This window comes from Natator depressus, chromosome 4 (genome assembly GCF_965152275.1).
Source record: "Natator depressus isolate rNatDep1 chromosome 4, rNatDep2.hap1, whole genome shotgun sequence".
NCBI lineage: Eukaryota > Metazoa > Chordata > Testudines > Cheloniidae > Natator > Natator depressus.
In genome coordinates, this window is record NC_134237.1 from 80,084,120 (window position 1) to 80,111,814 (window position 27,695).

At 40.0% G+C, this 27,695-nt stretch overlaps 1 protein-coding gene across 3 annotated transcripts in view; it reads left to right on the forward strand.

Moving 5' to 3' along the window:
• The window catches only part of SNX25 (sorting nexin 25), a 161,569-nt gene that overhangs the window by 53,877 nt on the left and 79,997 nt on the right, over nt 1–27,695 (forward strand). For 2 of the 3 annotated variants that reach the window (XM_074951252.1, XM_074951251.1), the window contains exons 4-7: nt 2,514–2,555; nt 2,722–2,894; nt 4,003–4,189; nt 20,167–20,237. In XM_074951252.1, the coding sequence (XP_074807353.1) occupies nt 2,514–2,555; nt 2,722–2,894; nt 4,003–4,189; nt 20,167–20,237 (473 nt within the window). The remainder of the gene's footprint in view (nt 1–2,513; nt 2,556–2,721; nt 2,895–4,002; nt 4,190–20,166; nt 20,238–27,695) is intronic. The other variant, XM_074951250.1, reaches the window with a different exon arrangement.

Genomic DNA, 27,695 nt, shown 5'->3' on the forward strand with positions numbered 1-27,695 from the left:
AGCCTAGTTGCCTGCCCACCTGCCAGCAGAAGGAGATTTGGGCAGGGGGGGAACCTCACCATGGATACACCAGGGAATGATCAGAAGATCGCTAAGCTTTGTTACCCCTGTGATCTCTTTCTAATTCCAAGATCCATCTTTGCAATTCTTCCCCCACTTTTCTTTCTGTACCCCCTTACTCATACTTTTAATTAGACAAAACTGCTTCAGCATCACATACCTTTGATTGTGTTTCTTTGGCCAAAACTCTTTCCACTCTCTACAGGTATCTGGCATTTCCTAACAGGCAGCCTCTGCAGCACTGACCCTGGCACCAAATCAGCCCCTACTCACCCAAGGTGTGCCATGGAATGACCTAACTTTTCTGTGGTCAACTCTTATGCGTATGCACATAGTTTGAAACTCCCTTCAATGCAGCTAGCCTCCTGGCCCCACTAGCAGTGGCCCCCAAAGGTGCACCCTCTCCCCAAGGTACATAGCTACCTTGTACTCCCATCAGTCACCATTTTGAAACCCCCCATAAGGGATTCTTTAATTAAGGTGCATAACTCAGTGTTTTGGTACCAATCAGGATTCGGAAGTCCCAGACAGGATGTTTTGGAATTGTCTTTATAGTTCTGATTGATTGAAGTTTGAAGAAAATGATAGTTTCTTTACTGAACTAAATGTGTGTGACATGTTTCTTCTTTTTATAAAGTACATGAAGTTTACAGACTTATGACTGAGAGAAATATGTGAGAAGAAGTCAATAAGTTACAACATTTCATCATAAGTCAATTATTTTGATGAAGTGGCTGGTATCTAGAATTCAGTGAAATCTTTCACTGCTATGTCAAAGATCCTACATCGAATAGTTTATTCTGCAGTTGTGGTCAAGTAATTAGTTATTCTCTACAATAATGTTCTTTTAATGTTGTTTTTATAACTACTTCTCAGGCATAAGGTTTAATCTACAAAAGATTGTTCCATGCTGAGCAGAATGTTCTTTATGTACTTGTTCTCTCTAGTAGACCTATAAGGGTGTTGGAAATGATGTTTCCATTTGGGAACATAGGAATTGCCATACCTCATCAGAGCAGTGGGCCATCAAGTCCAGCGTCGGGTCTCCAAGGGTATGTCTACATTGCAGCGGGGAGGGTGCTTCCCAGCTCTGGTAGACAGATGCACTAAAAATAGCAGTGTAGCCAGAGGCAGCATGTGTGACAGTTTGGGCTGGCCATCCGAGGGCGTACCCAAGGGTTCTGGGTGGGTTTGTACTCAGGCAGTTCATCCAAGATCCTGCCCATGCTCCCCTGGGCTACATTGCTGTTGTCAACTGAGCTGGGAACCACACTCCCCGCTGTAGTCTAGACATACCCTAAAAGTGACCAGCACCAGATGCAGCAAGAAACCTTTTATTGGAGATTTATGGAATAACCTGCCCATAGGGAATATTTCATCTGAATGCGCTCATCAGTAAAGTGTTTGGTTTAGACCATGAAGCATGAGAATTTATGCTGTATTAAAATAGAAATGATCCTGTGTATTGTAACTGTGGATGTTCTCTCTGTCTCTCCATGTTTTAATTGTACTATACTTTTGGGCTCAATGATATCTAGTGGCAATGAGTTCCACAGAAGAACCATGTACTTTCATCTTTTTGTCAGTTTTAAAATTTGCCTTTCAATTTAGTTTCCCCATGTCCTGGTATTATGAGAGAGGGTAAATAGGAGTCCCTGTTTACCTTCTCAATACCATTCAATATTTTGTTATACCTCTACCGTGTCCCCCTTTCATTTGTCTCCTCTCAGAACTAAACAGACCCAGTCTCTCACATCTCTTCTCATATGGAAGTTTCCCCATGGCTAATTTTGCATTCCCTGTTTCTTGAGCTCATTCTGTTTCTGCTAAGGTTTTTAAGACAAGGTTCTAAGTACTACAGTGTTCCAGATGAGGGAATTCCATTGATTTATTTAATGGCATCATAACATTTTTTAGTATTTTCTATCATATTCTTCATACATCCCACACTTGTTTGTTATTTTTTCCACTAGCTAATATTGTCTGCTAATGTTGAAAATTCTCAGTCATCTAGCTATTCAGTGATTCTTTGTCAGGGAGAATTCACTTGACCTTTCCTTGTTTATTATTTTCTAGGAAAAGTCAGACCAAAGAGGCTGCAGTTTTTTGAGTGACAATTTAGTAGTTGATTATAGGTGTGGAAGATTGCATCTGTTCCACCTTCAGTGTCACAGCTAAATCCATGTCTCAATAATATTCAGTCCGCCGCTTAAATAGTCATACAATTCTAGTACAAGCCTATTAATTAGTCTGCAGTACAAGGGTATGTTTGCATCTCAATTCTTTGCCTTCTCAATTATTTTGGAAAAAATGGATTAGGTTCCATGTATGTCAATGGGAGTGACTAGAAAATAAGCTTTTTATTCAACCTTGTCCCTAAGAGTGTGCTCTGAACTATAATAACTTATTCTATACGGCTATAGTTTTAAAATATTTTATTTCTATTTGTACAGGTATAGAGAAAAGATAGGGCAAGGGATTGAAATGGGGCAAAGGTAGGCTTTGCTTAATATAATTAAAAATAAACGATAGATGAAGCATAGTTTTTTAAAATGTTTCTTTGCTGAACATTATGTCCGTGATATTTTATACATTTCTGATATAGTAAGTAATGACTAAAGATGTATTGTAATTTCAACTGAAATTCTGGTACCCTTCTAGGCAGGAAGAGCAGCCAAGGCCATTTTTACTCCATCCATGCTTGAGGAACTCTGACGAAGAAGTAAGATTCCTGCAATCATGTTCTCAAATTCTGGTGTATTGTCTCCTACCCTCAAAGGATGCCCAGTCTCTCAGCTTGCGCATAGTCCTTGCAGACATACTTGCAACAAAAGGTAGATTATAGATCAGAGATAATTACTGACTTACCTACTACAGTACGAGTGATTACAAACCATTTAATATACTTGTATTGATATCACATTTTAAGTTCTAAAATTAAACTTCTGTCACAACCTGCACATGCAGAGACTGGTACGGTTAGTATCTTATAGATGTACATGAGACACTTAAAAATTCATAACATTAACTAAGTAAGGGTAAGGCACTGAGCTCTCTTGTGCTGATTTAGCAAGGCATTTCATTATGTGTTTAAGCACATGAAGTCAATAGGGCTACTCACCTGCTCAAAATTAAGCCTATACTTAAGTGCTTTCCTGAATTGGGGTCAGAGTGCTCAGCACCTTGTAGCATGGAGCCATTCCATCCTCTTATTCTGTTCTAGAGGAAACCAAACCTTTAGCATTCTACACTGCAGTGACCTTCTGGAGAGCATTTGGGTGGTCCTAGACGTTTATACCTTACTCAGATAAGTAAAATTCTAGACTAAGGATGTGAACATGACTGAAGCATGATATAAGATCTAAAAAAAACCCCAATAACTATCCATTTATTTATTGAGAATTTTAGTTCTTTTTTATAAAATGCACTTTTAATTGGATGATGAGACCACTAATCACTCTATCCTTTTTTGAATTTGGAGTTGGGGACAATTTTTGATACTGCAAAGTCCCAAGTAATCCCCAAATAGTACAGTTCCTTTTTTTAATTCCTAGTTCTGCACCTTCCTAGACTCTAAGGTGTAACGTTCTCTGAGATACACAGCAAGAAGAGTGGAAATAGACACCTGAAATATTTCAGTTTAGGTTCAGCTGCTTTAACATATGTAAACTTTTTAATAACCTGAATTTCCAGTTTCCTCAATCCTAATGACAGCTTACAGTAATGAATAGAGAAAATAAAAAGTTTAGGAGAAGGGTAAACTTCAGTCTAAAATGAGTGATACACTGTGTAATCTGGAAATTACATAGTAATTCCTTGGAATTTTATCAACCTGCTTTGTTTTAATTTGTGTCCAAAATGTTACAGTGAGTTTATGTTTGAGTTTGAAGATGACATTTGCTCTTTTGCACAGTGATTTTGTTCTTAAATTTCTCCTCCCAGTACTGAAGCCAGTGGTGGAGCTGCTGAGTGATCCAGATTATGTCAACCAAATGCTGCTCAGCCAGATGGAGTACAGAGAACAGGTGAATGAGCATCACAAGAAAGCCTACACATATGCTCCTTCTTATGAGGAGTTCATCAAGCTCATTAACAGCAACTCTGACGTTGAGTTCCTGAAACAACTAAGGTATCCGATGTTCATTTATAGAATGTTCAAAACTAAGCATGCTTCTCCTGCCAGTCCATTGCTGAGACCTGAGTGAAGTGTGATTTCACTGACGTGCAGAGAGGAAATATAAGCCTTAACATTTAATAAAGCTCCAAAATAAGCTACTTTCCCTTTAGTCAGCAGGAAATATTAAAATTGTTCCATTATAACTGGCTAGTGTATATTAAAGTCTCCTCAATCATTTAAAGACGTATAGGAACCTTGTACGCAGCATGCCCATGATCAAAGGAGTCAGAGAGAAATAATGTGTTGACTTTCCGTTACTATGTAATGTCTTTTTAGTAAATTGCATCTCTAACAAATACATCAAGTATTTCCTTTTGGGTTGGCCAGTTCTGTAATGTGACGTTTAGGGACTGGGCTGTAGTGTGTGTGACGACCTCCTAGGAGGTTTTGAGGAATTCTTAGAGGCAGATGGCTCCCAATCATTCCCTCTTGAATATATCTCAGGTTCTGCGTTTGGAGGCCATCATTTAACTCCTATAGAACTAAATAAAATAAGATCTTATATGGAATGAATATTCCCTTTCTTAGTGTTCTGTGCTGTGATACCAAGGCATCTATCTAATATTCTTCCTTAATACCTCCCCATTTTTTCTCTCCCTCTCCTTCCCAAAACTTGGAGCATGGCTTCTCTTTTCACCTATTCATTCCCTCTTCCTTCATGATGCAAGATAACTCCCATGTTCCTAACCTGCTTGTAAACACCAGAAGAGGGATCCCCACAAAGGGCCAGCAGCCTTCCACTTGCCTAGAACAAATGCCTATTCCAGGTTTCATGTTAGTTCTTGCCCATCTGATCTGCCTCCCTTTTGTTGCTTTCTGTCTTGAGGAAAGAGTTGGGAATCACTAGCAAAGGTAAATGGGTTATGTTGGAACTGCATGGTGTTCCTGGCATTGGGGAGGGTGTCAGGCTGCATCTTTGGCCTTTCTAGTGCTGCAACCTGTCACACTTCCCAGTGGCCAGTTGTGTTTCCCAGCACGGTTCTGTGTATCAGTACCTCCAGGTGTTGGAAATAAGCCAGTTCCCAGGTGTCTTCCGACCAAGAATTAGCAAGTTTCATAAGGGTGTCATCACTATCATCATTGCCATGAATCTTTTTTTTTTAGGGACCAGATTTTTAAACCAATTGTCACAATTTGTAGCCTACAAGTGATTCTCTGACTAAGCCAATAAACAAGGCTGATGGTAAAACTAGGTTAACTCAACAAGTCGTCCTGCAAAGATGGAAAGAATATTAGGAGTCCACATGTAACCATCCTGAAGCAACTTGATGTCCAGATCTGGATGCATTCGCAATAGATGCAATCCCTGGCCCTGAAACTTGTGGAGATGCACCTGTGTTGGAAGAGATTTGCTCAACCATATAGAAACTGCGAAGCAGGCACGCTGCTGGACCTAACAACACAACACCCAAACTTTTAAAGTGTGCCATTGAGCCCATTACGTCAACTTTTTGTCCAGACTTGGACTATTGGGAAGATACCAGCAGAGTGGGAGGAAGGGATCATCATCCTGCTCTATAAGGGGAAAGGTCCATGCACTGAATATTGTAGCTATAGGCCAATAACTCTACTCTCTGTCCCTGGAAAAGTCTTTGCATATGTCCTACTCACCTGGCTCCAGCCTTTCCTTGTGAAACACCACTGCCCAGAGCAATAGTGCTTCATTCCTGGCTATATACAATGGATGCTATGCTTACCGTTGTCTTTTTTCTGAGATCCATTATGAATGTAACTGGCCTTTGACAGCAGCATATGTAGTCTTAAAGGTAGCCGTCGATTCTGTCACTAGAACTGCCTTGTGGAAGGCCTTATGGGGCATCAGTGTTCCCAACATCCTTCTGACGCTAATTCAAGATCTGCATAATGACTCAGAGCACGGATAAATTGCAGGACCCATAGGTCTTACAGGCGTCACAGTAGATCTGGGCTGAAATAGGGATGTGTCCTGGACCCAGTCCTGTTCTGCTGTGCAATGGATTGGCTCATTGAGCATATCTCTGCAAATGTAGGTATAAGCATTGGTTTAACCTATTTTAATGACCTGGATTATGCGAATGATGTTGTCTTCTTTGGTCAGGATGCAGATGGTCTCAAAGACACACTAGAGAGTTTCCAGCATGTGACAACTGCCCTTGGATTATGAGTTTCTTGGACAAAAACAGAAATCCTGAATGTCAGTGCAAAAGTTGCGATACAAGTCATGTGCTTCCAGATAAACTGTGGAAGCAGTGGATGATTTCATCTATGTAGGCAGTAAACTATCATCTGATGGGTGCAGCCAACCAGACATCCTAAGGAGAGTTGGTTTAGCCATCTTAGCCATGAAGGGCATGCGTAGGGTCTGGTGCCAAAAAAAAAAAAGGTGAAACTATGTACAAAAGTACGGATTTATCAAACCTGCATACTTCTGATTCTTTTATATGGATCTGAAAAAATGGATGTTGCTTAAAACAAGACATCAGGAGGCTGGAGGCATTTCATGTGCATTGTCCGTGACAGCTGCTGGGTATAAGATGGTTTGACTTTATCTGTAATAGGGATGTATCAGTGAGAACTGGCCATCAGAGTACTGAAGTCATCATTGGCTGCTGCTGGCTGGTCTTTTTTGGTCATGTTGTATGTCTCAGAAGCAAAGCCCGAGCACGTCTATCTTCAGAGCTCAGAATCAAGGTCAGGAAAGGACACTGCCCAGTCATGCGGTCAGCAATTAACTGGGCTTCACCAGCTCAGCAGTACCCTGTAGAGCTCTTAGATGCCTAGAATAAATGTGTAGTCTTGGACACTTGGTGCTACAGACCTCCTCTGTCTAAACATGTTGTTGTTGATTATCTCCCCTTTCCTGGATCTTGCACCCTTTTCTGCCCTAATTTTTTCTGAATTACTTTTGTTTAATATTGGGTAGCACATCTTTTCTTCTGCACTTGCATTGGTGCTGCTATAGCAGAAGCTAGCCATTTTTGTTTGTGCTTTAGATTCTCTCTGCCATTCCCATGGAGTGAGCAACCACTATCTGCTTAAGATAAGGACATAGTTGTCATTGACAACCACAGTGAATGGAAGCGTTACTTTGAAATGACTAAAGTGGGGTTATAAATGCATAAGGGGTGACGCCTCCAGAGGTGGATTTCGGGATATGGCCCTACTGGGCAAATACACTGCTTGACCCAATAGTAGGGCCGAAGTTGTTGGGAAATGGAATGACTGGAGAGGCAGAGTTAACCCGCTTTCTGCACACAGGCACCCATGTGCTTGCTGTACATACACATGCACCCCCCCGCGGGGTTTTTCTAAGGGATTCCCCCTCTCCTCCACTAGGGCTGTCAAATTCAGGGGGTTCCTCTCCCACTTTCCTTCTCTGCTGGGATTCTTGAGAATTCCTCCATACACACACCGTATGCTTTGTAGCAGTGGCTTCAGTAGGGTGGAGGATGGTTGCTGAGGGATCCTTTAAAGGTAGCTGTATCTTCCTGTGCCCATAGAGCCCTCTGCAGGGGAAGAAGAACTAGTGTTTCTGTCTCTGGGCAGTGATCAGAAGTGTAGGTGAGAGAGGAGATTTGTCAGCAACTGAGGATGAGAGTGGAATGGAGACTGAGGTGTTCGGGAGCAGCACTAGGGCAGGCTGTATGGCTCTCTTAGGTACTGTCGCCCCCTGGAAAGGAAGCACTGTTATCTCAATTTTACAGATACAGAGATAACTGAGGCACAGAGAGACTAAGCAGTTTGTCCCAGGACACACAGGAAGCATTTGGAGGAGTAGGAAATAGAACTTGGGTCTCCCACTTCCCAGGCCAGCATCCTAACCACTGAACCATCCTATCTCTCATCATCCTCATAGCACAGCCAATGTGAGAGCATTAACGTGTTGGAACACTGCAGAAGCAGTTTCCATGATGGTGTGGGTCCTGATCTGTGACTACTGAACACCCCTCCTGTTAGATCCATCCCCATCAGTCCATGTGCTTGGGTCTGAATAAACAGCTTTTCTTTTTTGTTCTCTCTTCATTTCCACACCCTGCTCTGAAACAACTTATATTTTCCAAAGAGGAAAATGCATTTGGTGAGAGAGTGAAATGATTTTGTTGCTTGGCTACATCTTGTTTTCATGTGCTGTAAAATTTGCTCTTTACTCCGGGCCAGCATGCTGTGCTACCGACAGTATGAATTACCCCTTGTTAGACTGTTGGAAACCTAAATAGACATGAGGTCTATTAGCATAATAACACTAATGGAGCTGCTTGTTTCTGTTGAAACCTAATCCTTTTGTTGTTGTTCTGGTACAATTAATGTGCACTCTATTCTCTACTAGCTCTCTAGGTCCCTTTAAATTGTAATATCAGAAGGCAAACTCACTGTATGAAGTACTGTGTCTTTTGTCTACATTTGTATGTTCACTTTCCAGTCTACAGAGTGGTGGACTTATATCGAGCTGTGATCTTGTAAGCCCCAAGCAAGGTTGGGTCGGATCAGAACCTGAATGGGAAGCCTCCAGGAAAATCTCAGGATTCTTGCAGGGACATGGTGTTTGTGATTCAGCAGGTGATACGGTTTCCTCAGGATCTGTGTAATACCAGTACCCTCTCTTGGTGTCCGAGTTATGCTGTGCTACTGGAAGTGCAGTTTCCGTGCTATGTTTAATTTATCTGTCTGTTCCCATCCCCCGGTGTGAGAGCATCTGTGGAAGAGACTCTTGTGGCCAGGTAAAGATTCAGTGGCACATTTTTCAGAGTAGGGTAGTGATTTGCCTGTGAATGTTCTAAGGGTTGAGGTTGGGGAAACCACACAAAGGTGTCTCTGTGGATGAATAAAGTAAATGACATTTCGTAGTATATTTAGGTAATAAACCACAGGAAAGTATAGAGGAGAAGGGAAAATAAGCTCTTGAGTGCTTACAAGTAGGAACAAGTTACTTTGCAGTGGGGAGAATTTTTCTGATTACCTCCCTCTAACAAATAAATCTCCGGCATATGGGTATCAACCCTAATTTCCTGATCAAATTCCAATCTGGGTAATAGCATTCTGCTCACCTAAAATTCCCTGTATCCCATAATTTTAGTTGGAGGACACTCTTCATTCCTTGTCCTAGAATGATGCGTAGGATTTCTGTGCACTTTTTTTTAGGCTGTTAATCCACAAAGGTCAAAGAATGACAAACTTTTCATTTTAGTTTTGTTTATATTTGAAAATAAGCTGACTGAGATCGCCTTTTGGTAATCTCTAAGCCATCTGATTTAGATAGTAACAGTTTTATAGTTTAGACTTGGCTATTGAGGAGAATTATCCTAAGAAACTATAGTTAGTGAGAGACTCAGTATTCCTTTGAAACATCCAAATGGTGGTTTGTCATTGGAGAATTTAATTACTTCCCATTTCCTGAGATCAAGATATTATATCACTGGACTGAAGGAAGTCTCCAGGTATTGATAGATAATTCCTCAGATTCTTAATTCTCACTGCAGTCAGAGTAGTTCCAATTCCTAAGATAAGTGGTATCCTCCATAATATATGTGGATACACAACTTTCTTTTTCTGAAATCTCACCGGACTTTCTGTTAGATTGATTTATTAACGAAGTTTTGATAGGACTTAAGGTGATTGGAACTGGGTACTTATTATTTGGGTAGGTGGGAGGATCAAGAGCTGGGAAGATTAAAAAATGAGGCAAGCAGTTGGGAAGGGGATCATAGTGCCTGGGGTGTGGTCCGACCCAATACAACCACTCTTATGTTCTTAGCAAGAGGGTTAAAGAGCTGGATGGGGGTTGGATGGGCTTGAAATCATTTACTGGTAAGTGTGCTAATCTTCATCATTCCACATAGCTGATGGGATTTCCCTTGTAATAAATCAGTTTATGCTGCTAGTATTTTCACTCCTTAATTATGCAACATGGACAATAGCTTAGGCACAAATTCATTCACAGTGAGGCCCCTTGAACCTTATTTTCTATCCAGAAAGACAAGAGTCCATACAGAAATTTTGACTGGGCCTATATGCCCTAATCCAGAGCTGACTGGGAAAATGTAACATCCTTAGTGATGGGATCATAGCTGCCTGCCCACACTGTGGAGATGTGCAGGATGATAGGGCTGTCCCCACTTTGGAGAGTTAATTTTCCAGGACACTAGAAAAAAGCAATTGTGGTTTGGAGGATGGGGGAGAGGGCTGGAGCTTGAGAGGCAGACACTGAGGCCAGGTGGCTTTTCTCCTTGTTCCTGCTGGAATTCTTTGAAGGTCGTATAGCCATTTGGGATTATGTAGCTATAGAATGTCTAAAGATACTTATACCTGGCCATTAAAGAATAGGACTTTTTTTCTTTACAATAAAACACATCTCCCAGATTTTCAAAATATATCAGGGTATGAGGAACTTTGTGCATGAATCCCCTACTGGCCCGCCTTTCAGAGAGGCCTGTCGAGGTTGTCTTTTCTTGTAATACACTTGGTCAGCCTCTACCTAAAGAATGGATAGACAAAGAGAAATCCTTGATGGCCCCTCAATGAAAGATACTATGGACAGTTTAAAAATAAGATGGGTCATTCCACATTCAAAACCATCAAATGTCAAACAGACATATCTGCCAGGCTATTAGTAATCTGTTGGGACAAAAGCAAAAGCCCAGAGAGCAGAGTGCACTGTTATAATTCATATAGCTAGATTTCATAACAACTTATAGAAGCCTTTAAAAAAAATTTCTACCTCACGAGAGTGCTTGGGGAGTAGGTATGTGACAGATTTCTGTTACCAATCTACCGTTGCGTCAGATAATCAGGCTGACACCGCAGGATCATTTGGGGAGAGATGACGAAACACACCAAGTGTCTAAATTTTAAAGCTTTATTAATAAAATATTAAAATAACAGCAGAGTGCTGGGAACACTCCCATGTCACTCGGGGGAAAAAAAAAGCGTTAGTGTCCCAAGCCCTAACCCACTTTCATACTCTCACACGCACTACCTGAGACTGGCCAGGCCTGGGTGTAACGTTAGAAGAGAGGAGGGGAAGGGTGGATGGGAGTGGTGTCCTGGGCCCAGGTCGTCCGAGGATCCGCTGTTGATCTCCGAGTTGCTCCAGCTGTCATGAGGGTTTTAAGTCCTGGGCTCCTGGGAGGGCGGGGGGATGGTAATTCCACTCTGCTTCTGGTGCTTTTTGTGCCAGTTCAAACCGGCTTGCTGTGGCCTCCTCGGTTTTCCAAAACATCCCGGCTCCAGAGAGTTTGTTTTCCCTTCTATTGGCCTTCGCTGTCAACGTCTCATTTGCTCTCACTGTTCTTGCTGCTATCTCTGCAGCTCTGTTCAACTTAGTCCTCCTCTTCTCACGGCTGGGCAGCTGCTGATTTCTCTTCAAGCCCATGGGCCTTGGGCCAGGGCCAGTGTCTTAGCTTCACATGGAGCTAGCTGAAGTGTTGAGTTAACCTGTTCTCTGCTCTTCTTCTTTCTCCCCCCCAGCCTCTCGTATTCTGCAAAGGAAACTTCCACTCTCCACTCACACACCTTTGACCCTCCCCAAAATGGTTTGCGATGCTTGCAACAGTGTTAGCCACATACAATGCTGATCTGCGTTCCCCAGAGACTCCCTGAGGGAGGGGGCCATTGGGGTGTGACAGTAGACTGTTCAACTCTTCAAAAGGTTAATAAGTGGCATTAAAAATATAACGGCAACTTTTAAAAATCTCTTAAAGAGCAGTCACTTCCCTAATATTTGCCAATGAGCACAGTAGTGCTAATATGAGGGTGGAACGTAGTTCTTTAAATGTCTGTTAGTGGGTTTTAATGGGGCATCTTTTTTATTATTTATTTATTTAATTAATTAATTATGTTAAAGGCAACTATGGGTTTTGTGGATTAGGAAGATATCCAATTAGAACTGTTTGGACAGTTTCCTTAGTATTCTCCTGCACTGCCTACATAAATTGGCCTTGATTGGAAGGTTATGTTAAAGCCTTCTCTATAAGTGTGTAGTTGACAATAGCCAACGTGACAAAGCCATGCCCTTCACAACATTTCCACATCCTCTACATGAAATATCTGTCGTTCTTAAATCTTATTGCTGAGACTTCGCATCTTGACAAGAATTCCCTATTGGCTTATCTTTAATACAAGGAGCCTAAGTTGAGAAGGCCAACTCGTTTTTTTTTTTTTTTCTCTCCAACTTATCTGAACTATCTTAGGTCTTACATTATTCTGTGTGCTGTTTGTACATGTTTTCTTTAGAGTTCTGTATAAACAATAGAAGAACTTTGTTTCGTGTTGTTAATGTTTGAGAGAGACTTTTCAAGTCGTAGTTTATTAGTATTAATAATATACATTTTAGTTCATAATTGGTTCCCTAGTGAAAACTTGTTCTCTTGTTATGCAGACACATCCCTTTGGTTTCCATAAGTGGAAAAACGTAAGAATGGCCATGCTAGGTCAGAACAATGGTCCATCTAGTCTACTATCTTGTCTTCCAACAGTTGCCAGCAATATTCCCTCTAATTTTTCCCATGCATGGGTGGAATGAATTTATCTGCACCAATACGGAGGTGATGTGTGGTGGGAGTGAGACCAAGGGGTTTGGAGTGTGGGACAAGGCTCAGGGCTGGGGCAGAGAGTTGGGAGGTGTGGGCTCTGGGGTGAGGCCAGGGATGAGGGGTTCAGGGTATGGGAGGGGGCTCAGGGCTGGGGCAGAGGGTTAAGGTGAAGGGGAGTGAGGGCTCTGGCTGGGGGTGTGGGGCCTGGGGTGGGGCTGGGGATGAGGGGTTCAGGGTGTGGGATGGGGCTCAGGGCTGGTGCAGGGGGCTGAGGGCTCTGGCTGGGGGTGTGGGCTCTGGGGTGGAGCTGGGGATAAGAGGTTTAGGGTGCAAGTTACCCAGGGCTGTGGCGGGGAGAGAGGCGTCTCTCCCCAGCTGTAGCAGCCCTGGGGCTGCAGGTGTTGCTGAAGCCCGACACACCCCAAGCTCTCCCATCACCAGCCCCCACCACACCCCACGCTCCAGAGTGCAGTGTGCACACCCGTGGGACCCCTTGGTGGCCTCCTGCGCGGCTGTGCAGACACGCACCTTAGAGGCAACATAGGTGGCCAGTGCCAGATGCTTCAGATGGAATGAACTGAACAGGGCAATAACTGAGTGATCCATCCCCTTCCATTCAGTCAGCATCTGGCAGTCAGAGGCCTACAGACACCCAGAGCATTGTCAGTGACTGTCTTGGATAATGGCCATTCATAGACCTATCCTCCATGAATTTATCTGGTTATTTTTTGAACCCAGTTATGCTTTTGGCCTTCACAACATCTCCCTGGCAATGAGTTCCACAGGTTGACTGTGTGTTAGGTGAAGAAGTCCTTCCCTTTGTTTTGTTTTAAACCTGTTGCCTGTTAATTTCATTAGGTGACCCTTGGTATCTTTTTTGAGACGGGGTGACCAGAAATGCATGCAATATTCAAGGTGTGAGCATACCGTGGATTTTATAGTTGCATTATGATATTTTCTGTTTTATTATCTATGCCTTTCCTAATTCTGTTAGCTTTTTAGATTGCTGCCTCACATTTGAAAGATGTTTTCAGAGAACTGTCCACAATGACTCCAAGAACTCTTTCTTAAGTGGTAACAGCTAATTTAGACCCCATCATTTTGTATGTATAGTTGGGATCAGGGTGGATTTGATTTAAATCATGATTTAAATCACTAGTCAGGAAGGCTCGATATAATCATGGATTTCTACATAAAAGTGCATCTTGTTGGTTGTTATAACCTTAATATATATTCTTCACAACTCAGAGATAGATGTAGGTTTCATTTTTAGAAGGTACACACTATACATTTTTAAGTGATTTATTTTGAAAACTTTTCAGATTAGTTTTACAGATATATCTGTAAATGAATAATTGTTTGGTTATTTCATTTACCAAAGGTAATTGAAGCAGATATTTATGAAGTCATTGGGAGGTGAACTACCTCCAATTCAACAGGTTAATCATTAATATTTGGAGGATTTTCTTGCCATGCTGTATTAGGAGCAGGACATCACCAGACAGACATTTACATTGTTTTATTTAACTAAAACAACAACGTTATGTATTCTGGATTTTTTCTTCAACCGCAAACATATAAAGTTTTAACAAAACAAGCATATGAAATTTGAATTTAGTTAAACATTCAAGTTTTTTTAAAATCAGGTTTGTTTTTGTTAAAATTGTTTTTAACTAAAATAGTTAAATGAAATATTTTTTTTAAAAAAAACAAAAATTAAATTGACTATGTCAGCCAGGTCAACATGAGAAATTTAAAATATTGGCTTCTGCAGCTAACTCAGTTGTCTTCACCTTCATTTTCCTGTTTGTTCATAATCTGGAAAACAAAAACAAGCTTTCCTGCTTTTTCAGGTCCCAAACGATTTCTCAATTTGGAATAAATTAGTCCAAAGGAAGAAAATATTCTTTCTACGCTGGCAGAAGAAGCTACTGCTGTTAAAAGTGAGATTATCACTTCAACAGTCTCTGAATCCAAGTGCTTAAGTGACTTCCACCAGTTCACTGGAGTGACTTTCTTTAAAACATCATAAGCAAACATATATTTCTTGAATGGTTCACCCTTAGCTCTGAAGTTTATTATAGTTGGCATTCTGGAGGGATGATTGCTGGATTTCCATGTCGTAGCCAGCTCCTCTTCTTCAGCAGTTAAAGTTTGACCCTGGTACCGAGTATTGAGAATATTTGCAAGAAAATGAGCTGGAGATAGTGCTTGTCCCATTCATTTTTTTAATGCTTGTAATTTAACTCTGTCATTGCATAGTTCTTTTTTTTTTTTTTTTTTAAGATCTCACTCAGTTCCTTCCAAATTTCAGCAGTGTCAGCAATAAAACAGCTATTTCCCTGCATTTTGTTCAAGGCTACAGAAATAGGCTTCAGGGTACTCAGCATGTGTTCAACATTTCTCTTAAGCCCAATGTCGAGAACTTTGGTGGTGACAGTGCCATCTATTTTTTTCACGATTTTGTTCACAAACTGCCATCAGATTAGGCCAGTTCTTGATCTAGTGCTCAAAACAGTCCATTACTGAGTTCCATCGCATGTCTTGTGTGAGAGTTAGCTTGGTTCCTCCCACTTTTTTCAGAGCAGCTGCTGCAAAGTGGTTGTTACAGAAGTATTTTGCAATTTCAAGAACATTAGCCTTTATTTATGGAACACTGAAGTCTTTGGCTAGGAGGTGCATCAAATGAGCACTGCAACCATATGTTATTAGCTTGGGACTCTCTTCTAAACGGCTTTTCATCTTGGATACATTTGCAGCATTTTCTGTGACCAAGCTGCATACTAGACATTTTAATTTATTTTCACAGTTTGTTACAGCTTTTACTGCTACTTCTTCTAAGTGTTCTGCTGTGTGTGCATTTCCTGATGTATCAATTGTTTCTGTAAGGAAGACATTCCCTTCTTTGGTTGTCACACAAGCACATACAGCAGGATCTTTGTGGATGTTGCTCCACCCATGAGGACTCAGGTTAACAATTTCACCCTCTAGAGCTTTTGCACACTGCTCAATTTCTCTTTCATACACTTCATCCAGCAATTTGCCTGCAACATCTGCTGTGTTGGGTGGACTGTATCCTGGTCTTAATGACCGAACCATATTAATGAAGTGTGGGTTCTCAATCATACGGAAAGCAGAGTTTGTTGCATAAACAAACTGGGCAATTTTTTCATCCATTACCTCTTTTTGTAATCTGCTGGTTCTTATCGCAAACTTATCTATGGTTGTTTCTGGATGCTGGAATTTTTTTTTCTTTTTGCTACTGGTGATATACTGTGGCTGTGTGACATACATGATGTGACTGAAACCCTATTATTGGCAGATAACTCTGAAACTGTAGAAAATGATGGTGATCTTGAAGGTGGATAGTCTTCAGAATCCTGTATGTTGAGGATGGATTCTCCTAAACAAAATAAGTCAATGCAGTTATTTAATTATTATTACCATACTGCTCATTTAGTATTACTCATTGCATTCACTGACACTCAGCACTACTTTAAAGGGGAAATTGTAAAGGGAAGATCTGCCTATTTCAGCTATTTATTTTTTGTCACAACTTTATCTGAAATGATAGTACCATAGAGTAACAACTATATTTTTTGCTCAAACATGAGAATTCAAGAATAGTCCAGAAGGAAGACCAGCAGTCCTTAAGAAAGAAGTATGAAATAAGAAAGTTTACCAACCTCAAGATCCTGCATGTTCAGACATGTTCCTTTCATCATCTTCAATGCAGCGTCCTCCTGAGGAGGAACGCTTCTCATGATGTTGTTTCATTTGGCAACAAGGCCTTGCATTTCTTTGTTGCACTGTTTGCATTTTGAACGCATACCTGTCTTACCCACAGGTAGAGGAGCTTCATTAAAATATTCCCAAACTGCGTCTTTTTTACAGCCTGCTGCCATCATAGGTTTTCCCTTCTAGGGAGAGAATGGCATGGTAGATCTCAAATCAATGAAGACTACACTCGGAAAGACCTTCTGGAATATGCTGCTCAAACAGTTTCAGTTTTGTTTCTACTGCCTGTCCCTCCCTTCTCACATTTATCTCCAGACTTTTCCTTGTCCAGATCTATTCTGCCCCCAACAATCTTCTATTTATTAAACGTTTTGAAACTTTGCACTTTTAGAGAGAGGTCAAGGATTGATTCTGTGTACACAAATTTGCAGAGGGACAGTAGGGTTGAGGTCTGTTATTTCTCACCTCTATGTATTATTTATTTAATTATTTAAAACCATTTTTGCTGTTAACAAGCATGTTATCTCTGGAGACACAAATCCACAATTTGAGAACTGCAAAACTAAACATCTCTGATGGTATCTTCTAGACTGAGCACGGAGTCCCATTGGGTAGATAGAAAGATTAACCTAAATAATCTATACAGAAGTCCCTGGAACCTCCATAAGATTGGGTCCCTAATCCATGAACTATTGGAACTCATTTACAAAACTTTTCTTAAACATTACATGACTATAATGCATCCTAATTAAAACTATCTTTAGATAGTTTTATCTAAAATCTAAAGCATTTTATCCATTTTATAAAATCCAATTTAAATTAAAAAAAATCCGATTTTTTTTAAATCATTGATTTTTTTTATCCACACTGGTTGGGATTATATTTTCCAGTGTGCATTACTTTGCATTTTTCAACATTGAATTTCATCTGCCATTTTGTTGCCCAGACACCCAGTTTGGTGAGGTCCCTTTGTAATGCTTTACAGTCAGTTTTGGACTTAAGTGTCTTGATCACTCTTTCATCCACCTACCTGTATCTGCTGGAGAACTGGAATACCTTCCTTGGGCTTCAGCATTGGGTACGAAATATTGAAGGTTTCCAGAGCAGAAGATCATGTGACTTTGAAGGATAGCTACCTTCCAGTGCTACTTGGTTATTTTGCGGAAAGTTTTGACTCCTGTTTTTGTGAAGTAGCTACAATATTTATGTCCTTATTTCCTTTCATCAAGGAAAAGGGTCTTACAGAGAAATTTTCTTCATAAGGATGTGAAAACCTGAAGAGAAAATATAAAATATATACGTACGGTAGATCATGACAATGTGACCCACAATCCTTGAACGTCCCTTCTCCCCAAATTTAAGGTAATGGGGAAAGTTGAATGAGATTGCAGAGAATAGGGAAGGAAAGGAGAATCCTTACATATAAGATCTGAAACCATAGGTAGTAGTTTTATATAGTGCCATAAGTTTTTGTGAGATAAAGAGGTTGAATGAACTAGAAGTGGCTGAGAATGAAAGACGATAAAGGAAGGAAGCGGATGGTTAATTTTCCCTCTGATTAGCAGCTGTGCTGAAGGTAGAGCAGTATCACAATTAATATTTTATTTATTTGTGTAGCACCACGGGTTACTAGATGCTAAAACATAGACTACAGCCCCTGCCACAAAGCTTATTTTCTTGCTTTAGAGGTGATGAGAAGAGTAAGGATAACAAACAGCAGGGGAAGGGGATTGGGGCAGGGAAAACAGGGCTAACAGCAACGTGAGCCTGTGATCACACAGTCTACAGCATGTGCGGCTCTTTTTTAAAAAAATTAAATGGAGTAAGCTACAAAGGACTGAAAAATAATTGACTCACTTATGCATTAGTTTATTGTATTCCCAATTACCTAGACAATTTAATATTTTCTTGCCCCTTTAGTCCTGACTGTTAGGATTGCTCAGATGCTTTCACAGCTTAGATATTCTAGGCATCATAGCAATTCTAATCGTTAGGACTAGAGTGGGAGGAAAAAAATAACTTATCTGGGTAATTGGGAGCCAAGTATGTTATCTCGGGAACTAATTTGGCCACCATTTACCATAGTATCTGAGCACTCTCAATGCTTAATGTAGTTATCCTCACCACACCCCTGTGTGGTAGAGAAGTGCTGCGACCTCTGTTTTAGAGAGGAGGAGCTGAGGCACAGAGAGAGACTAAGTGACTTTCCCAGGTCACACAGGAAGTCTGTGTTATAGCAAGGAATTGGCTCTAGTCCCAGGCCAGCATGGTGACCCGTGGGCCATTCTTCCTCATAGGTATTTTGAAAAGCATATGCTGTTGAGTGAAATCAACTGGGATAAAGTAATGGCAGGAAAAGTCCAATGCAATATGGAAGGTGTTAAAAAATAAACTAATGTGTAAATTTACAGTAGCCATAAAAACTTATTAGGCACATTTTCTTGGAATGTTAGAAAAGTTCAGAAACCATCAGTTAATCCTCATCTCCTCACGAATATGCTCAGAGGAAAAGTGTTGAATATCTCTGTGACAGAATAATTAAAGTTTCAGTGTAGCAAGGAGTTTATGAAAGCTGTAAAGATGAATGAATAGTAGAAGTATCTTGAATAAAAATATCACCACTTAACTACGTTATCTTCCAACTCCTGTTGCTGTGTGCAGTTTTTTTCTTTCTGTACAACTGTATCTACCTCCCAAGTGTCAAATATAAATCTGTGTGTAGCTCAGGTCAGGAACAGGGACAAAGGACCAAGCAGCCAGGTTATTAATTGTGAGGACGTAACTTTCAGTGACTGCTTTTTTTGGTTAACTGTGGTTCTTACTCTGGCTTTTTCTGGGGTAGGAAAAGGGATGGCAGGGGAAACCCCATCGTTCCCTTCCCTTACTCTGCCACTCTTATAGGAGCATGTCTATCTCTGATGTGGGCGATTCTCTTTTCTTAGCAGAATTTGTTCATTATGCCTGGGCAGCACAGTGTATTTCCCTTTTCAGCAGGGTTTCTCAGGGACTTACAGTTTACTCGCTGATTTGAGTAACCTTGAGTCTACTACACCTCATTCTGTACATTGACTTTGTACAAATAAAATATTTTGGTTTTAAAGCCTTAAAGGATACAGACCCTGACTGCATCATCCTTACAGCTACCTGAGCTCCTTCCCCTTCGAACACTACAATTGCATGTTACATCACCTGACAAGTCTGCCTTTGCTGTAGGAGGCCTTTGCACGTGGAACTCTCTCCTGAAATCTGTCTCAGTTTTACAGTGAAGTCTTAATTATTCCCTCGGGCATGTTTTTAATTTCATCACTCTGCCAAGTTTATTACATTTCAATCTCACTCTGTTTGCCAATATTACTTTGTTTCACCTTTGAATTTTAAGACCATGCTTTTGTATTACACTTTCATTAATTTTATTAAGTTTTTAAGCACCTGTCATACAGTATTCCAAGGTTTTCAGTGGAACCAAGGGGACATCGTAATTATTGCTGGGTTTTTTGGATAATTTTCATTTTTTGTTTGTTCCATCTTTGAGAATTCTCCTCTCCCACTCTATTTCCAGGCATACTCTCCCTCTGAATGGGAATGTGAGTTTGTTCTACATTTTTACTTCTAAAAGTGTGCAATGTGAAGAGCAAATTTATAAAAGACCATCTTTTATCTTTTTCTCTCCCCTCTTAAAACTAGGTATCAAATCGTAGTGGAAATAGTTCAAGCAACCACAATCAGCAACTTTCCCCAAATGAAAAGACAGAAAGGTAAGCATGCATTCTGTTAGGAGTTAAGGCTGCATATTTAATAAAATAAACAAGATATCCGAATGTAAGACATGTACATAGCTGGGTTTGTGTGCACAGGTCCTGGACAGATTTTGAGAATGTGCCTTCCAACATTAGATTTTAATGTTCCAGTTTTCACACACTTTGTTTTACTTGTTCAATTGTGGTTAAAATTTATTTGCCAAAATCTTACTGTTTCTTTGTAGACCAGGTTCAGAAAGTAAATATCAGTCACTGGTACACCTACCCTTGTTCTATCAAGGTTTTTGCAATAACGTGGCATTTTACATGGTACAGTAAAACTTCTTATATTACTGAATTTCACGTATTTGCTGGCTAATACTTGTCATTGATTAGCTATTCAGAATTAACCCTCTAATCCAGTCTTTTAAAAAAAAATTATCCAGTATAAATGCCACTTGATACTCCCTTGCACCAATATTATTATGCAGGAGTTTGGGTTTCTCTGATCTAACTGACAGAGAGCACTGTGCGGTTGATCCTCATAAGCTTGCGAGAAAGGAGGACGTTTCGAGGACACATTCAAAATATGTTATGGATTCATGAAGCAGTGTCTCCATCTCTATGAAGCTGTCTGGTTTACCAGTTAAAAGTGAAGGGATTCCAGTTCTGAGGAAGTGGATTACTGTATACTGAAAGGATGGGCTGTGGGAGAGGAGTAGGGATAGTGTAACACAGAATGAAAGGTCAAGTGAAGGGGCCCCAGTTTACACAATCTGATTCAGATTTTCCTGCAGGTTCTCATTCATATACCTGGGCAATGACAGGCCTCAGTACCATATCTACTTTCCACACACAAGAACACACATAATGAAAGCCGGTTGTAAACTTGCCCTGCTAAGTGTTTCCAAAGAGGCAGCTCCCCCTCCGTCCCCCGTATCATTGTTCACCTTCATTTTTGTTGATAGATCGAAGAAAATTCCAATTCTCAAGCTGGGATGGCTGGGCCCATACCCCATCATCTCTTCTGAATTTATGGAAATTGTGGTCTTGTCATTGTTGAGGCTTGTACTATATGAGCAGTTAAATGAATATTATGTCCTTTTCTTTTTATATGCTTCAATACACCCCTCCCCCAATTTTAAAAATACCTATTTTAGTATCCTTTCAATATATATGCTGTATACTTCTTTAAAATATTTATATTCATGTACAATTTATACTCCCACTTATAAGTATTTTATTTGACTTTGTTTACTTTTCTCAAGAAATGTTGATTTCTACGTCTGCAAGAAATTATGGTGATAGTAAAGGTATTGGACCCAGTTTTCATGTGGGCATGGACAAATATTTTTAGAGGTAATAGAAACAGAGAGTATTCGATTATTTGTCCATAATCTAAAATGGAAGGGAGATTTATAAAGTGTGTGGTGGAGATTTATTCAAGTTTTCCTCCAGGCTTTTAAAATAAAATTCCAGTGTCATTAACTTTTGCATATTTTATCGTGAGTCTTGCAATATTTGGTTTCTCAGAATCCCAAGTGCTGGAATCAAAAAATTGCATGAGAAACTGTATTCATTTAAAGAAAATAAATTTCTAGTTGTAATGCATGCAGAGAAAAGCCTTAAAACGTGACCTGAATGCACCCTAAAGGTTCAGGAAACCCCCAACATTTATCATTAAAAAAATTTTTTTTTGTCAAGCTAATCTTAGTGTTCTGGAGCCTGACTCATATTTTTTGAATGCTTGAAGTTAGCACCACTGAAATTCCTTTCTTTTATAACATAAAGTAGAGCTAACTATGTGCTGATTCATAATAAATTGCTTGTACTGTAACAAGGCAAAAGGAAACCTGAAAATCAGTGTTAGGTTCACTGTCCATTAGAGAAAGGGAATATTAATGTACTTCAGATGAAAGGTTAATTTACTGGAAAGAGTTTTCCTCTTTCTTATTTTATTACTTTATAAAACAAACTAATGAGTCCATCAAAAAAATCAATTTTTCCAAGCGTACGGTTGCCTACAATTGCCAGTATTAAGGAGCTCTGTGCTTTGTTGTGACAAGACTTGATTTATGGTACAATATTTTTGTACAAATTATATCCTGAAATGCTTTATAGAGACAGATACTATTAAAGTTTTTCAGGTCACATTAAAAAAACTAACAAACTAGGGCTGTCAAGTGATAAAAAAATTAATCGGGATTAATCGCACAATTCAAAAAATTAATTGGGATTAATTGTGCTGTTACACAATAATAGAATACCATTTATTTATTTTTTTTAATGTTTTCTACTTTTTCAAATATATTGATTTCAGTTACGACCTAGAATACAAAGTGTACAGTGCTCACTTTTTATTTACTTTTGTTACAAATATGTGCACTTTAAAAATCAAAAGAAATAGTATTTTTCAATTCACCCAGTACAAGTACTGTAGTGCAATCTCTTTATCATGAAAGTTGAACATACGAATGTAGAATTAGGTACAAAAAAAACTGTGTTAAAAAATGAAACAGTGTAAAACTTTAGAAGTCCACTCAATCTTACTTTTTGTTCAGCCAATCACCCAGACAAAGAAGTTTGTTTCTATTTATGGGAGATAATGCTGCCCACTTTTTGTTTATAATGTCACCTGAAAGTGAGAACAGTCGTTCTCCTGGCACTGTTGTAGCCAGCGTCTCAGAATATTTATGTGCTTGGTGCGCTAAAGATTCATATGTCTTTTTGTGCTTCAACCACCATTCCAGAAGGCATGTGTCCTTGCTGATGCTGGGTTCTGCTCAACAACAATCCAAAGCAGTGCGGACCGACGCATGTTCATTTTCATCATCTGAGTCAGATGCTGCCAGCGGAAAGTTGATTTTCTTTTTTCTGTTTCGAGTTCTGTAGTTTCTGCATTGGAGTGTTGCTCTTTTAACACTTCTGAAAGCATGCTCTACACCCCATCCTGATCAGATTTTGGAACCTTCGGTCGAGTGCTGTAGCTATCTTTAGTAATCTCACATTGGTACCTTCTTTGCATTTTGTCAGATCTGCAGTGAAAGTGTTCTTAAAACAAACAAGTGTTGGGTCATCATCCGAGACTGCTATAATATGAAATATATGGCAGAATGCGGGTAAAATGAGCAGGAGACATAGAATTCTCCCCCAAGGAGTTCAGTCAGTAATTTAATTAATGCATTATTTTTTTAACGAGCATCATCAGCATGGAAGCATGTCCTCTGGAATGGTGGCTGAAGCATGAAGGGGCATACAAATGTTTAGCACATCTGGCAAGTAAATACTTTGCAATGCTGGCTACAAAAGTGCCATGTGAATGCCTGTTCTCACTTTCTGGTGACGTAAATAAGAAGCAGGCAGCATTATCTCCCATAAATGTAAACAAACTTGTTTGTCTTAGCTCTTGGCTGAACAAGAAGTAGGACTGAGTGGACTTGTAGGCTCTAAAGTTTTACATTGTTTTGTTTTGGGGTGCAGTTATGTAACAAAAAAGATTCTATATTTGTAAATTGCACTTTCACGATAAAGAGATTGCACTACAATACTTGTATGAGATTAATTGAAAAATATTATTTCTTTTATCATTTTTCCTGTGCACATATTTTAATAAAATATAATATATAATAAAAATAATAATATAAAGCGAGTACTGTACACTTTGTATTCTGTGTTGTAATAGAAATCAATATATTTGAAAATGTAGACAAACATGCAAAATAGTTAATACATTTCAATTGGTATTCTGTTTAATAGTGCGATTAAGACTGTGATTAATCATGATTAATTTTTTAATCACGATAAATTTTTTTGAATTAATCGCGTGAGTTAATGCCGGTTAATCAACAGCCCTAAAACAAACCCCATCTCCCAATATAAATGATGAGATTCAGGAATGTGGTTCCTGATAGGCAGAATGTACATAATTATCAAGTTGTAATTTTGCCTTGGCCAATGCGCCTATTACTTTTTAGTTTATATAAATATATCTAATCTAATAATCTACCATTCTAGGGTCCCTTAACTCAGGAATTTACTGAAAATACCTATGCACAGTATTGTGGATTAGAACTACAATGATAAACTAAGTAATAGTTAAACCTTCTAAGTCTAGTCTAGTTTTTTTCCTCTCCTTTTAATTTTCTTTTGTGGAGTTGGTTCTATATTTTATTTGAAGTTTTGTTATTTCCTAGTGTTTAAAAACAACTGCTACAACAATACTTTTTAGCAGCCAGCAGCATGATGGGGTAAAATGTTGAGGCTCTAGCCTTAATTCCTAATGGAGGACAACAGCAGTTTTGATTTCCTATAGCAACCTTAGAGTCGAATTATTGGTAAATATCCTCAGTTTCTGAAAATTTTCTAAGGTGGAAGTTTTGTTAGAGGAAATGTAGTTGTATACTTCTGCAATTCTCATATTGTTGCCTTGTTCTGCAGGCTTATCGTTTAACCCCACATACCAGCTTTCCCACAGTCAATATGATTTAAGGTTTCACAGTTCATAACCATTTTTTCAATTATTGTTGAAAATATTGACACAGTGCACTAGTTTGTAACTATTGTAATCCACCTAAAGATAGAATAAACTTCAAGTTCTTCATCTGTTTTAGTTATTCTCCTAAGGGTTTCTTCCTCCAAATTATGCAGGGTCAACCTAACTGGAGCTGACCTTCAAAGGACATGGTCAACAGCTATAGAGTTCAAATTTTGTTTATTTTTAAGGTGGGCAGGAAATTATTTGAAAAAGCAAATATAATGTGTTTGTTAATTTCAGTGAAAACAGTTTAAAGAAAAACACCATTTCCTTGTGAACCTGATCAGAACAGTTTAGTGCTAAGCTGTACCTGTGCCCTAACAAGTGTCCTGGGTGTGTCCCAGGACATCCTTTGTGACTCCTCCTCCCCCCTGCCCTCCCCACAAATCTCATTCAGGAAGCTCCTGGCTCTGTATTCACTCACAGCTCTTAACTTAGATTCTGGTGGTTTTAGTCTTACTGGCAGCTGTGAACTCCCCTTCCCCCCTCTTCCGAGGACTGCCACAGCCCTTATTGGAGATGGCTAGGTTTGCTTCTGCAGGAGTGCAGTTTCTTTGCTATTTGGGCATCTGTAGCAGCAGCTGTAAAGGCAGAGGACTGGAACAATTAGCACCACATGACCAGCGAATGCTCCAAAGACCAATCAATTGCAAGTGTTTTGCTAATACATTATGGCAGACACTTTGCTAGTACATGACAACATAAAGAAAAATTGACCAGCCTGGTTTAATTATGCAACTGATTGAATAGCAAAAATGAACAGACAATATAACAAATGAAAAATGGGCATTAGACTTCTAAAATTCTTTTGTTGTTAATAATCTGCTCTTAGTACCATTTGTTGCCTAGATAGCTTGATGACAGGGTGGTTGTATTAAATAGAGCACTGTAACTTTTAAAATATTTTTATCCTGTCATTGTTCCTACTAAGCTCTAAGCAGTGAAACATGGTCTGTGATGTTATTTCTTTTCAGGTTCATGTTTCTTGAATCCTCTAGAGTTTGAGTTCAAATCGTGGCAGGGTGGATAGGAACATATACTGCTTTTGATTCATTTTAAGTAGTGAAGTTTTGCATTCAAGTCCTAATGTGAATACCATAGGGGCAAATATCTCAGTGGTTTGAGATGTAGGAACACTTTGAGAAGTTCAGTAATTCACAGTAGTGATGCCTCTTGTGGATGATTTAATTTACATGGCCAGGAGAGTTATTAGTAATCACTAAAATTTAAGTGACAAAAAGTCTAATGTAGCATCAAATGCTTTCTGAGGTGTTGACTTTTTCTTTCTGCATCATGCAGCACACTGCATAGATGTTGTAGTTTTAGACACTTGCATTGCAGATTACTTTCCTCATTTTCCCACAGACAAACCTGCTGGATCTGATTTTACGCTCATCTGCTGCCTCATTGCCCCTCCTCCCCCCCCCAACAAAATAGTCAGAGGGTTGCAACTATGACTGTTGGAGGGGGAGTGCTTTTTGGCTCGTCTTGCGTTCTGTATGCTGATTTTTGGACTATGCTCTTCTCCACTGCAGCTTGTGCTCAGGTCAAGGAATTCCCATCTTTCTTCAGTTAGTGTCAGTTGTAAAACTCTCTCATCACTTTGTCTTTCGATAACAAGTGATTGTTTACTGAGAAAGCATCAGGTCTAATTTGGTCACAAATTTAGATTTTGTAAAATTCAGTTTTTAAAAAACCTAAGACTGGTAGAAATGTTTCTGTGAAACTTTGCTTCTTTTATTTTAATCCTCGCAGAAACAGTTTCTAAGGCCATGTCTATACTACGAAAGTACTCCGATTTTACAGAAGTCGATTTTTGGGAACAGATTGTATAAAGTCGAGCGCATGCGTCCACACTAAGCACAGTAATTTGGCGGAGTGCGTGCACAGTACCGTGGCAAGTGTCGACATTCTGAGCAGTGCCCTGTGGGTAGCTATCCCACAGTTCCTGCAGTCCCTGCTGCCCATTGAAATTCTGGGCTGAGCTCCCAATGCCTGATGGGGCCAAAAATTTTTCACGGGTGGTTATGGGTAAATGTCGTCAGTCAACCCTCCTTCTGTCCATGAAAGCAACGGCAGACAATCATTTCGTGCCCTTTTCCCTGGATTGTCTGAGCAGACGCTATAGCACAGCAAGCATGGAGCCCGTTCAGCTCACCGCAGCAGTTATGACCATTGTAAACACCTCATGCATTATCGTGCAGTTTATGCAGAACCAGCACCTGAAAAACCAGGTGAGGAGGCGGCAGCACGGTGATGAGGACATGAACAAAGATTTCTGTAAAACTGCAGTCCCTGGGAATTTGGAGATCATGGTGTTACTGGGGCAGGCTCATGCCGTGGAATGCCGATTCTGGGCCCGGGAAACAAGCACAGACTGGTGGGTCCGCATAGTGTTGCAGGTTTGGGATGATTCCCAGTGGCTCTGAAACTTTTGCATGTGTAAGGGCACTTTCATGGAACTTTGTGACTTGCTTTCCCCTGCCCTGAAGCGCAAGAATACCAAGATGAGAGCAGCCCTCACAGTTCACAAGCGAGTGGCAATAGCCCTGTGGAAGCTTGCAACGCCAGACAGCTACCGGTCAGTCCGTAATCAATTTGGAGTGGGCAAATCTACTGTGGGGATTGCTGTAATGCAATTAGCCAACGCAATCATTGAGCTGCTGCTATCAAAGGTAGTGACTCTGGGAAATGTGCAGGTCATAGTAGACTGTGGTGGGGCTATAGACGGAACTCATATCCCTATCTTGGGACCGGACCATGAGGGCAGCCAGTACATAAACCGCAAGAGGTACTTTTCAATGGTGCTGCAAGCACTGGTGGATCACAAGGGACGTTTCACCAACATCAATGTGGGATGGCCAGGAAAGGTTCCTGACACTCGCGTCTTCAGGAACTCTGGTCTGTTTAAAGAGCTGCAGGAAGGGACTTTATTCCCAGGC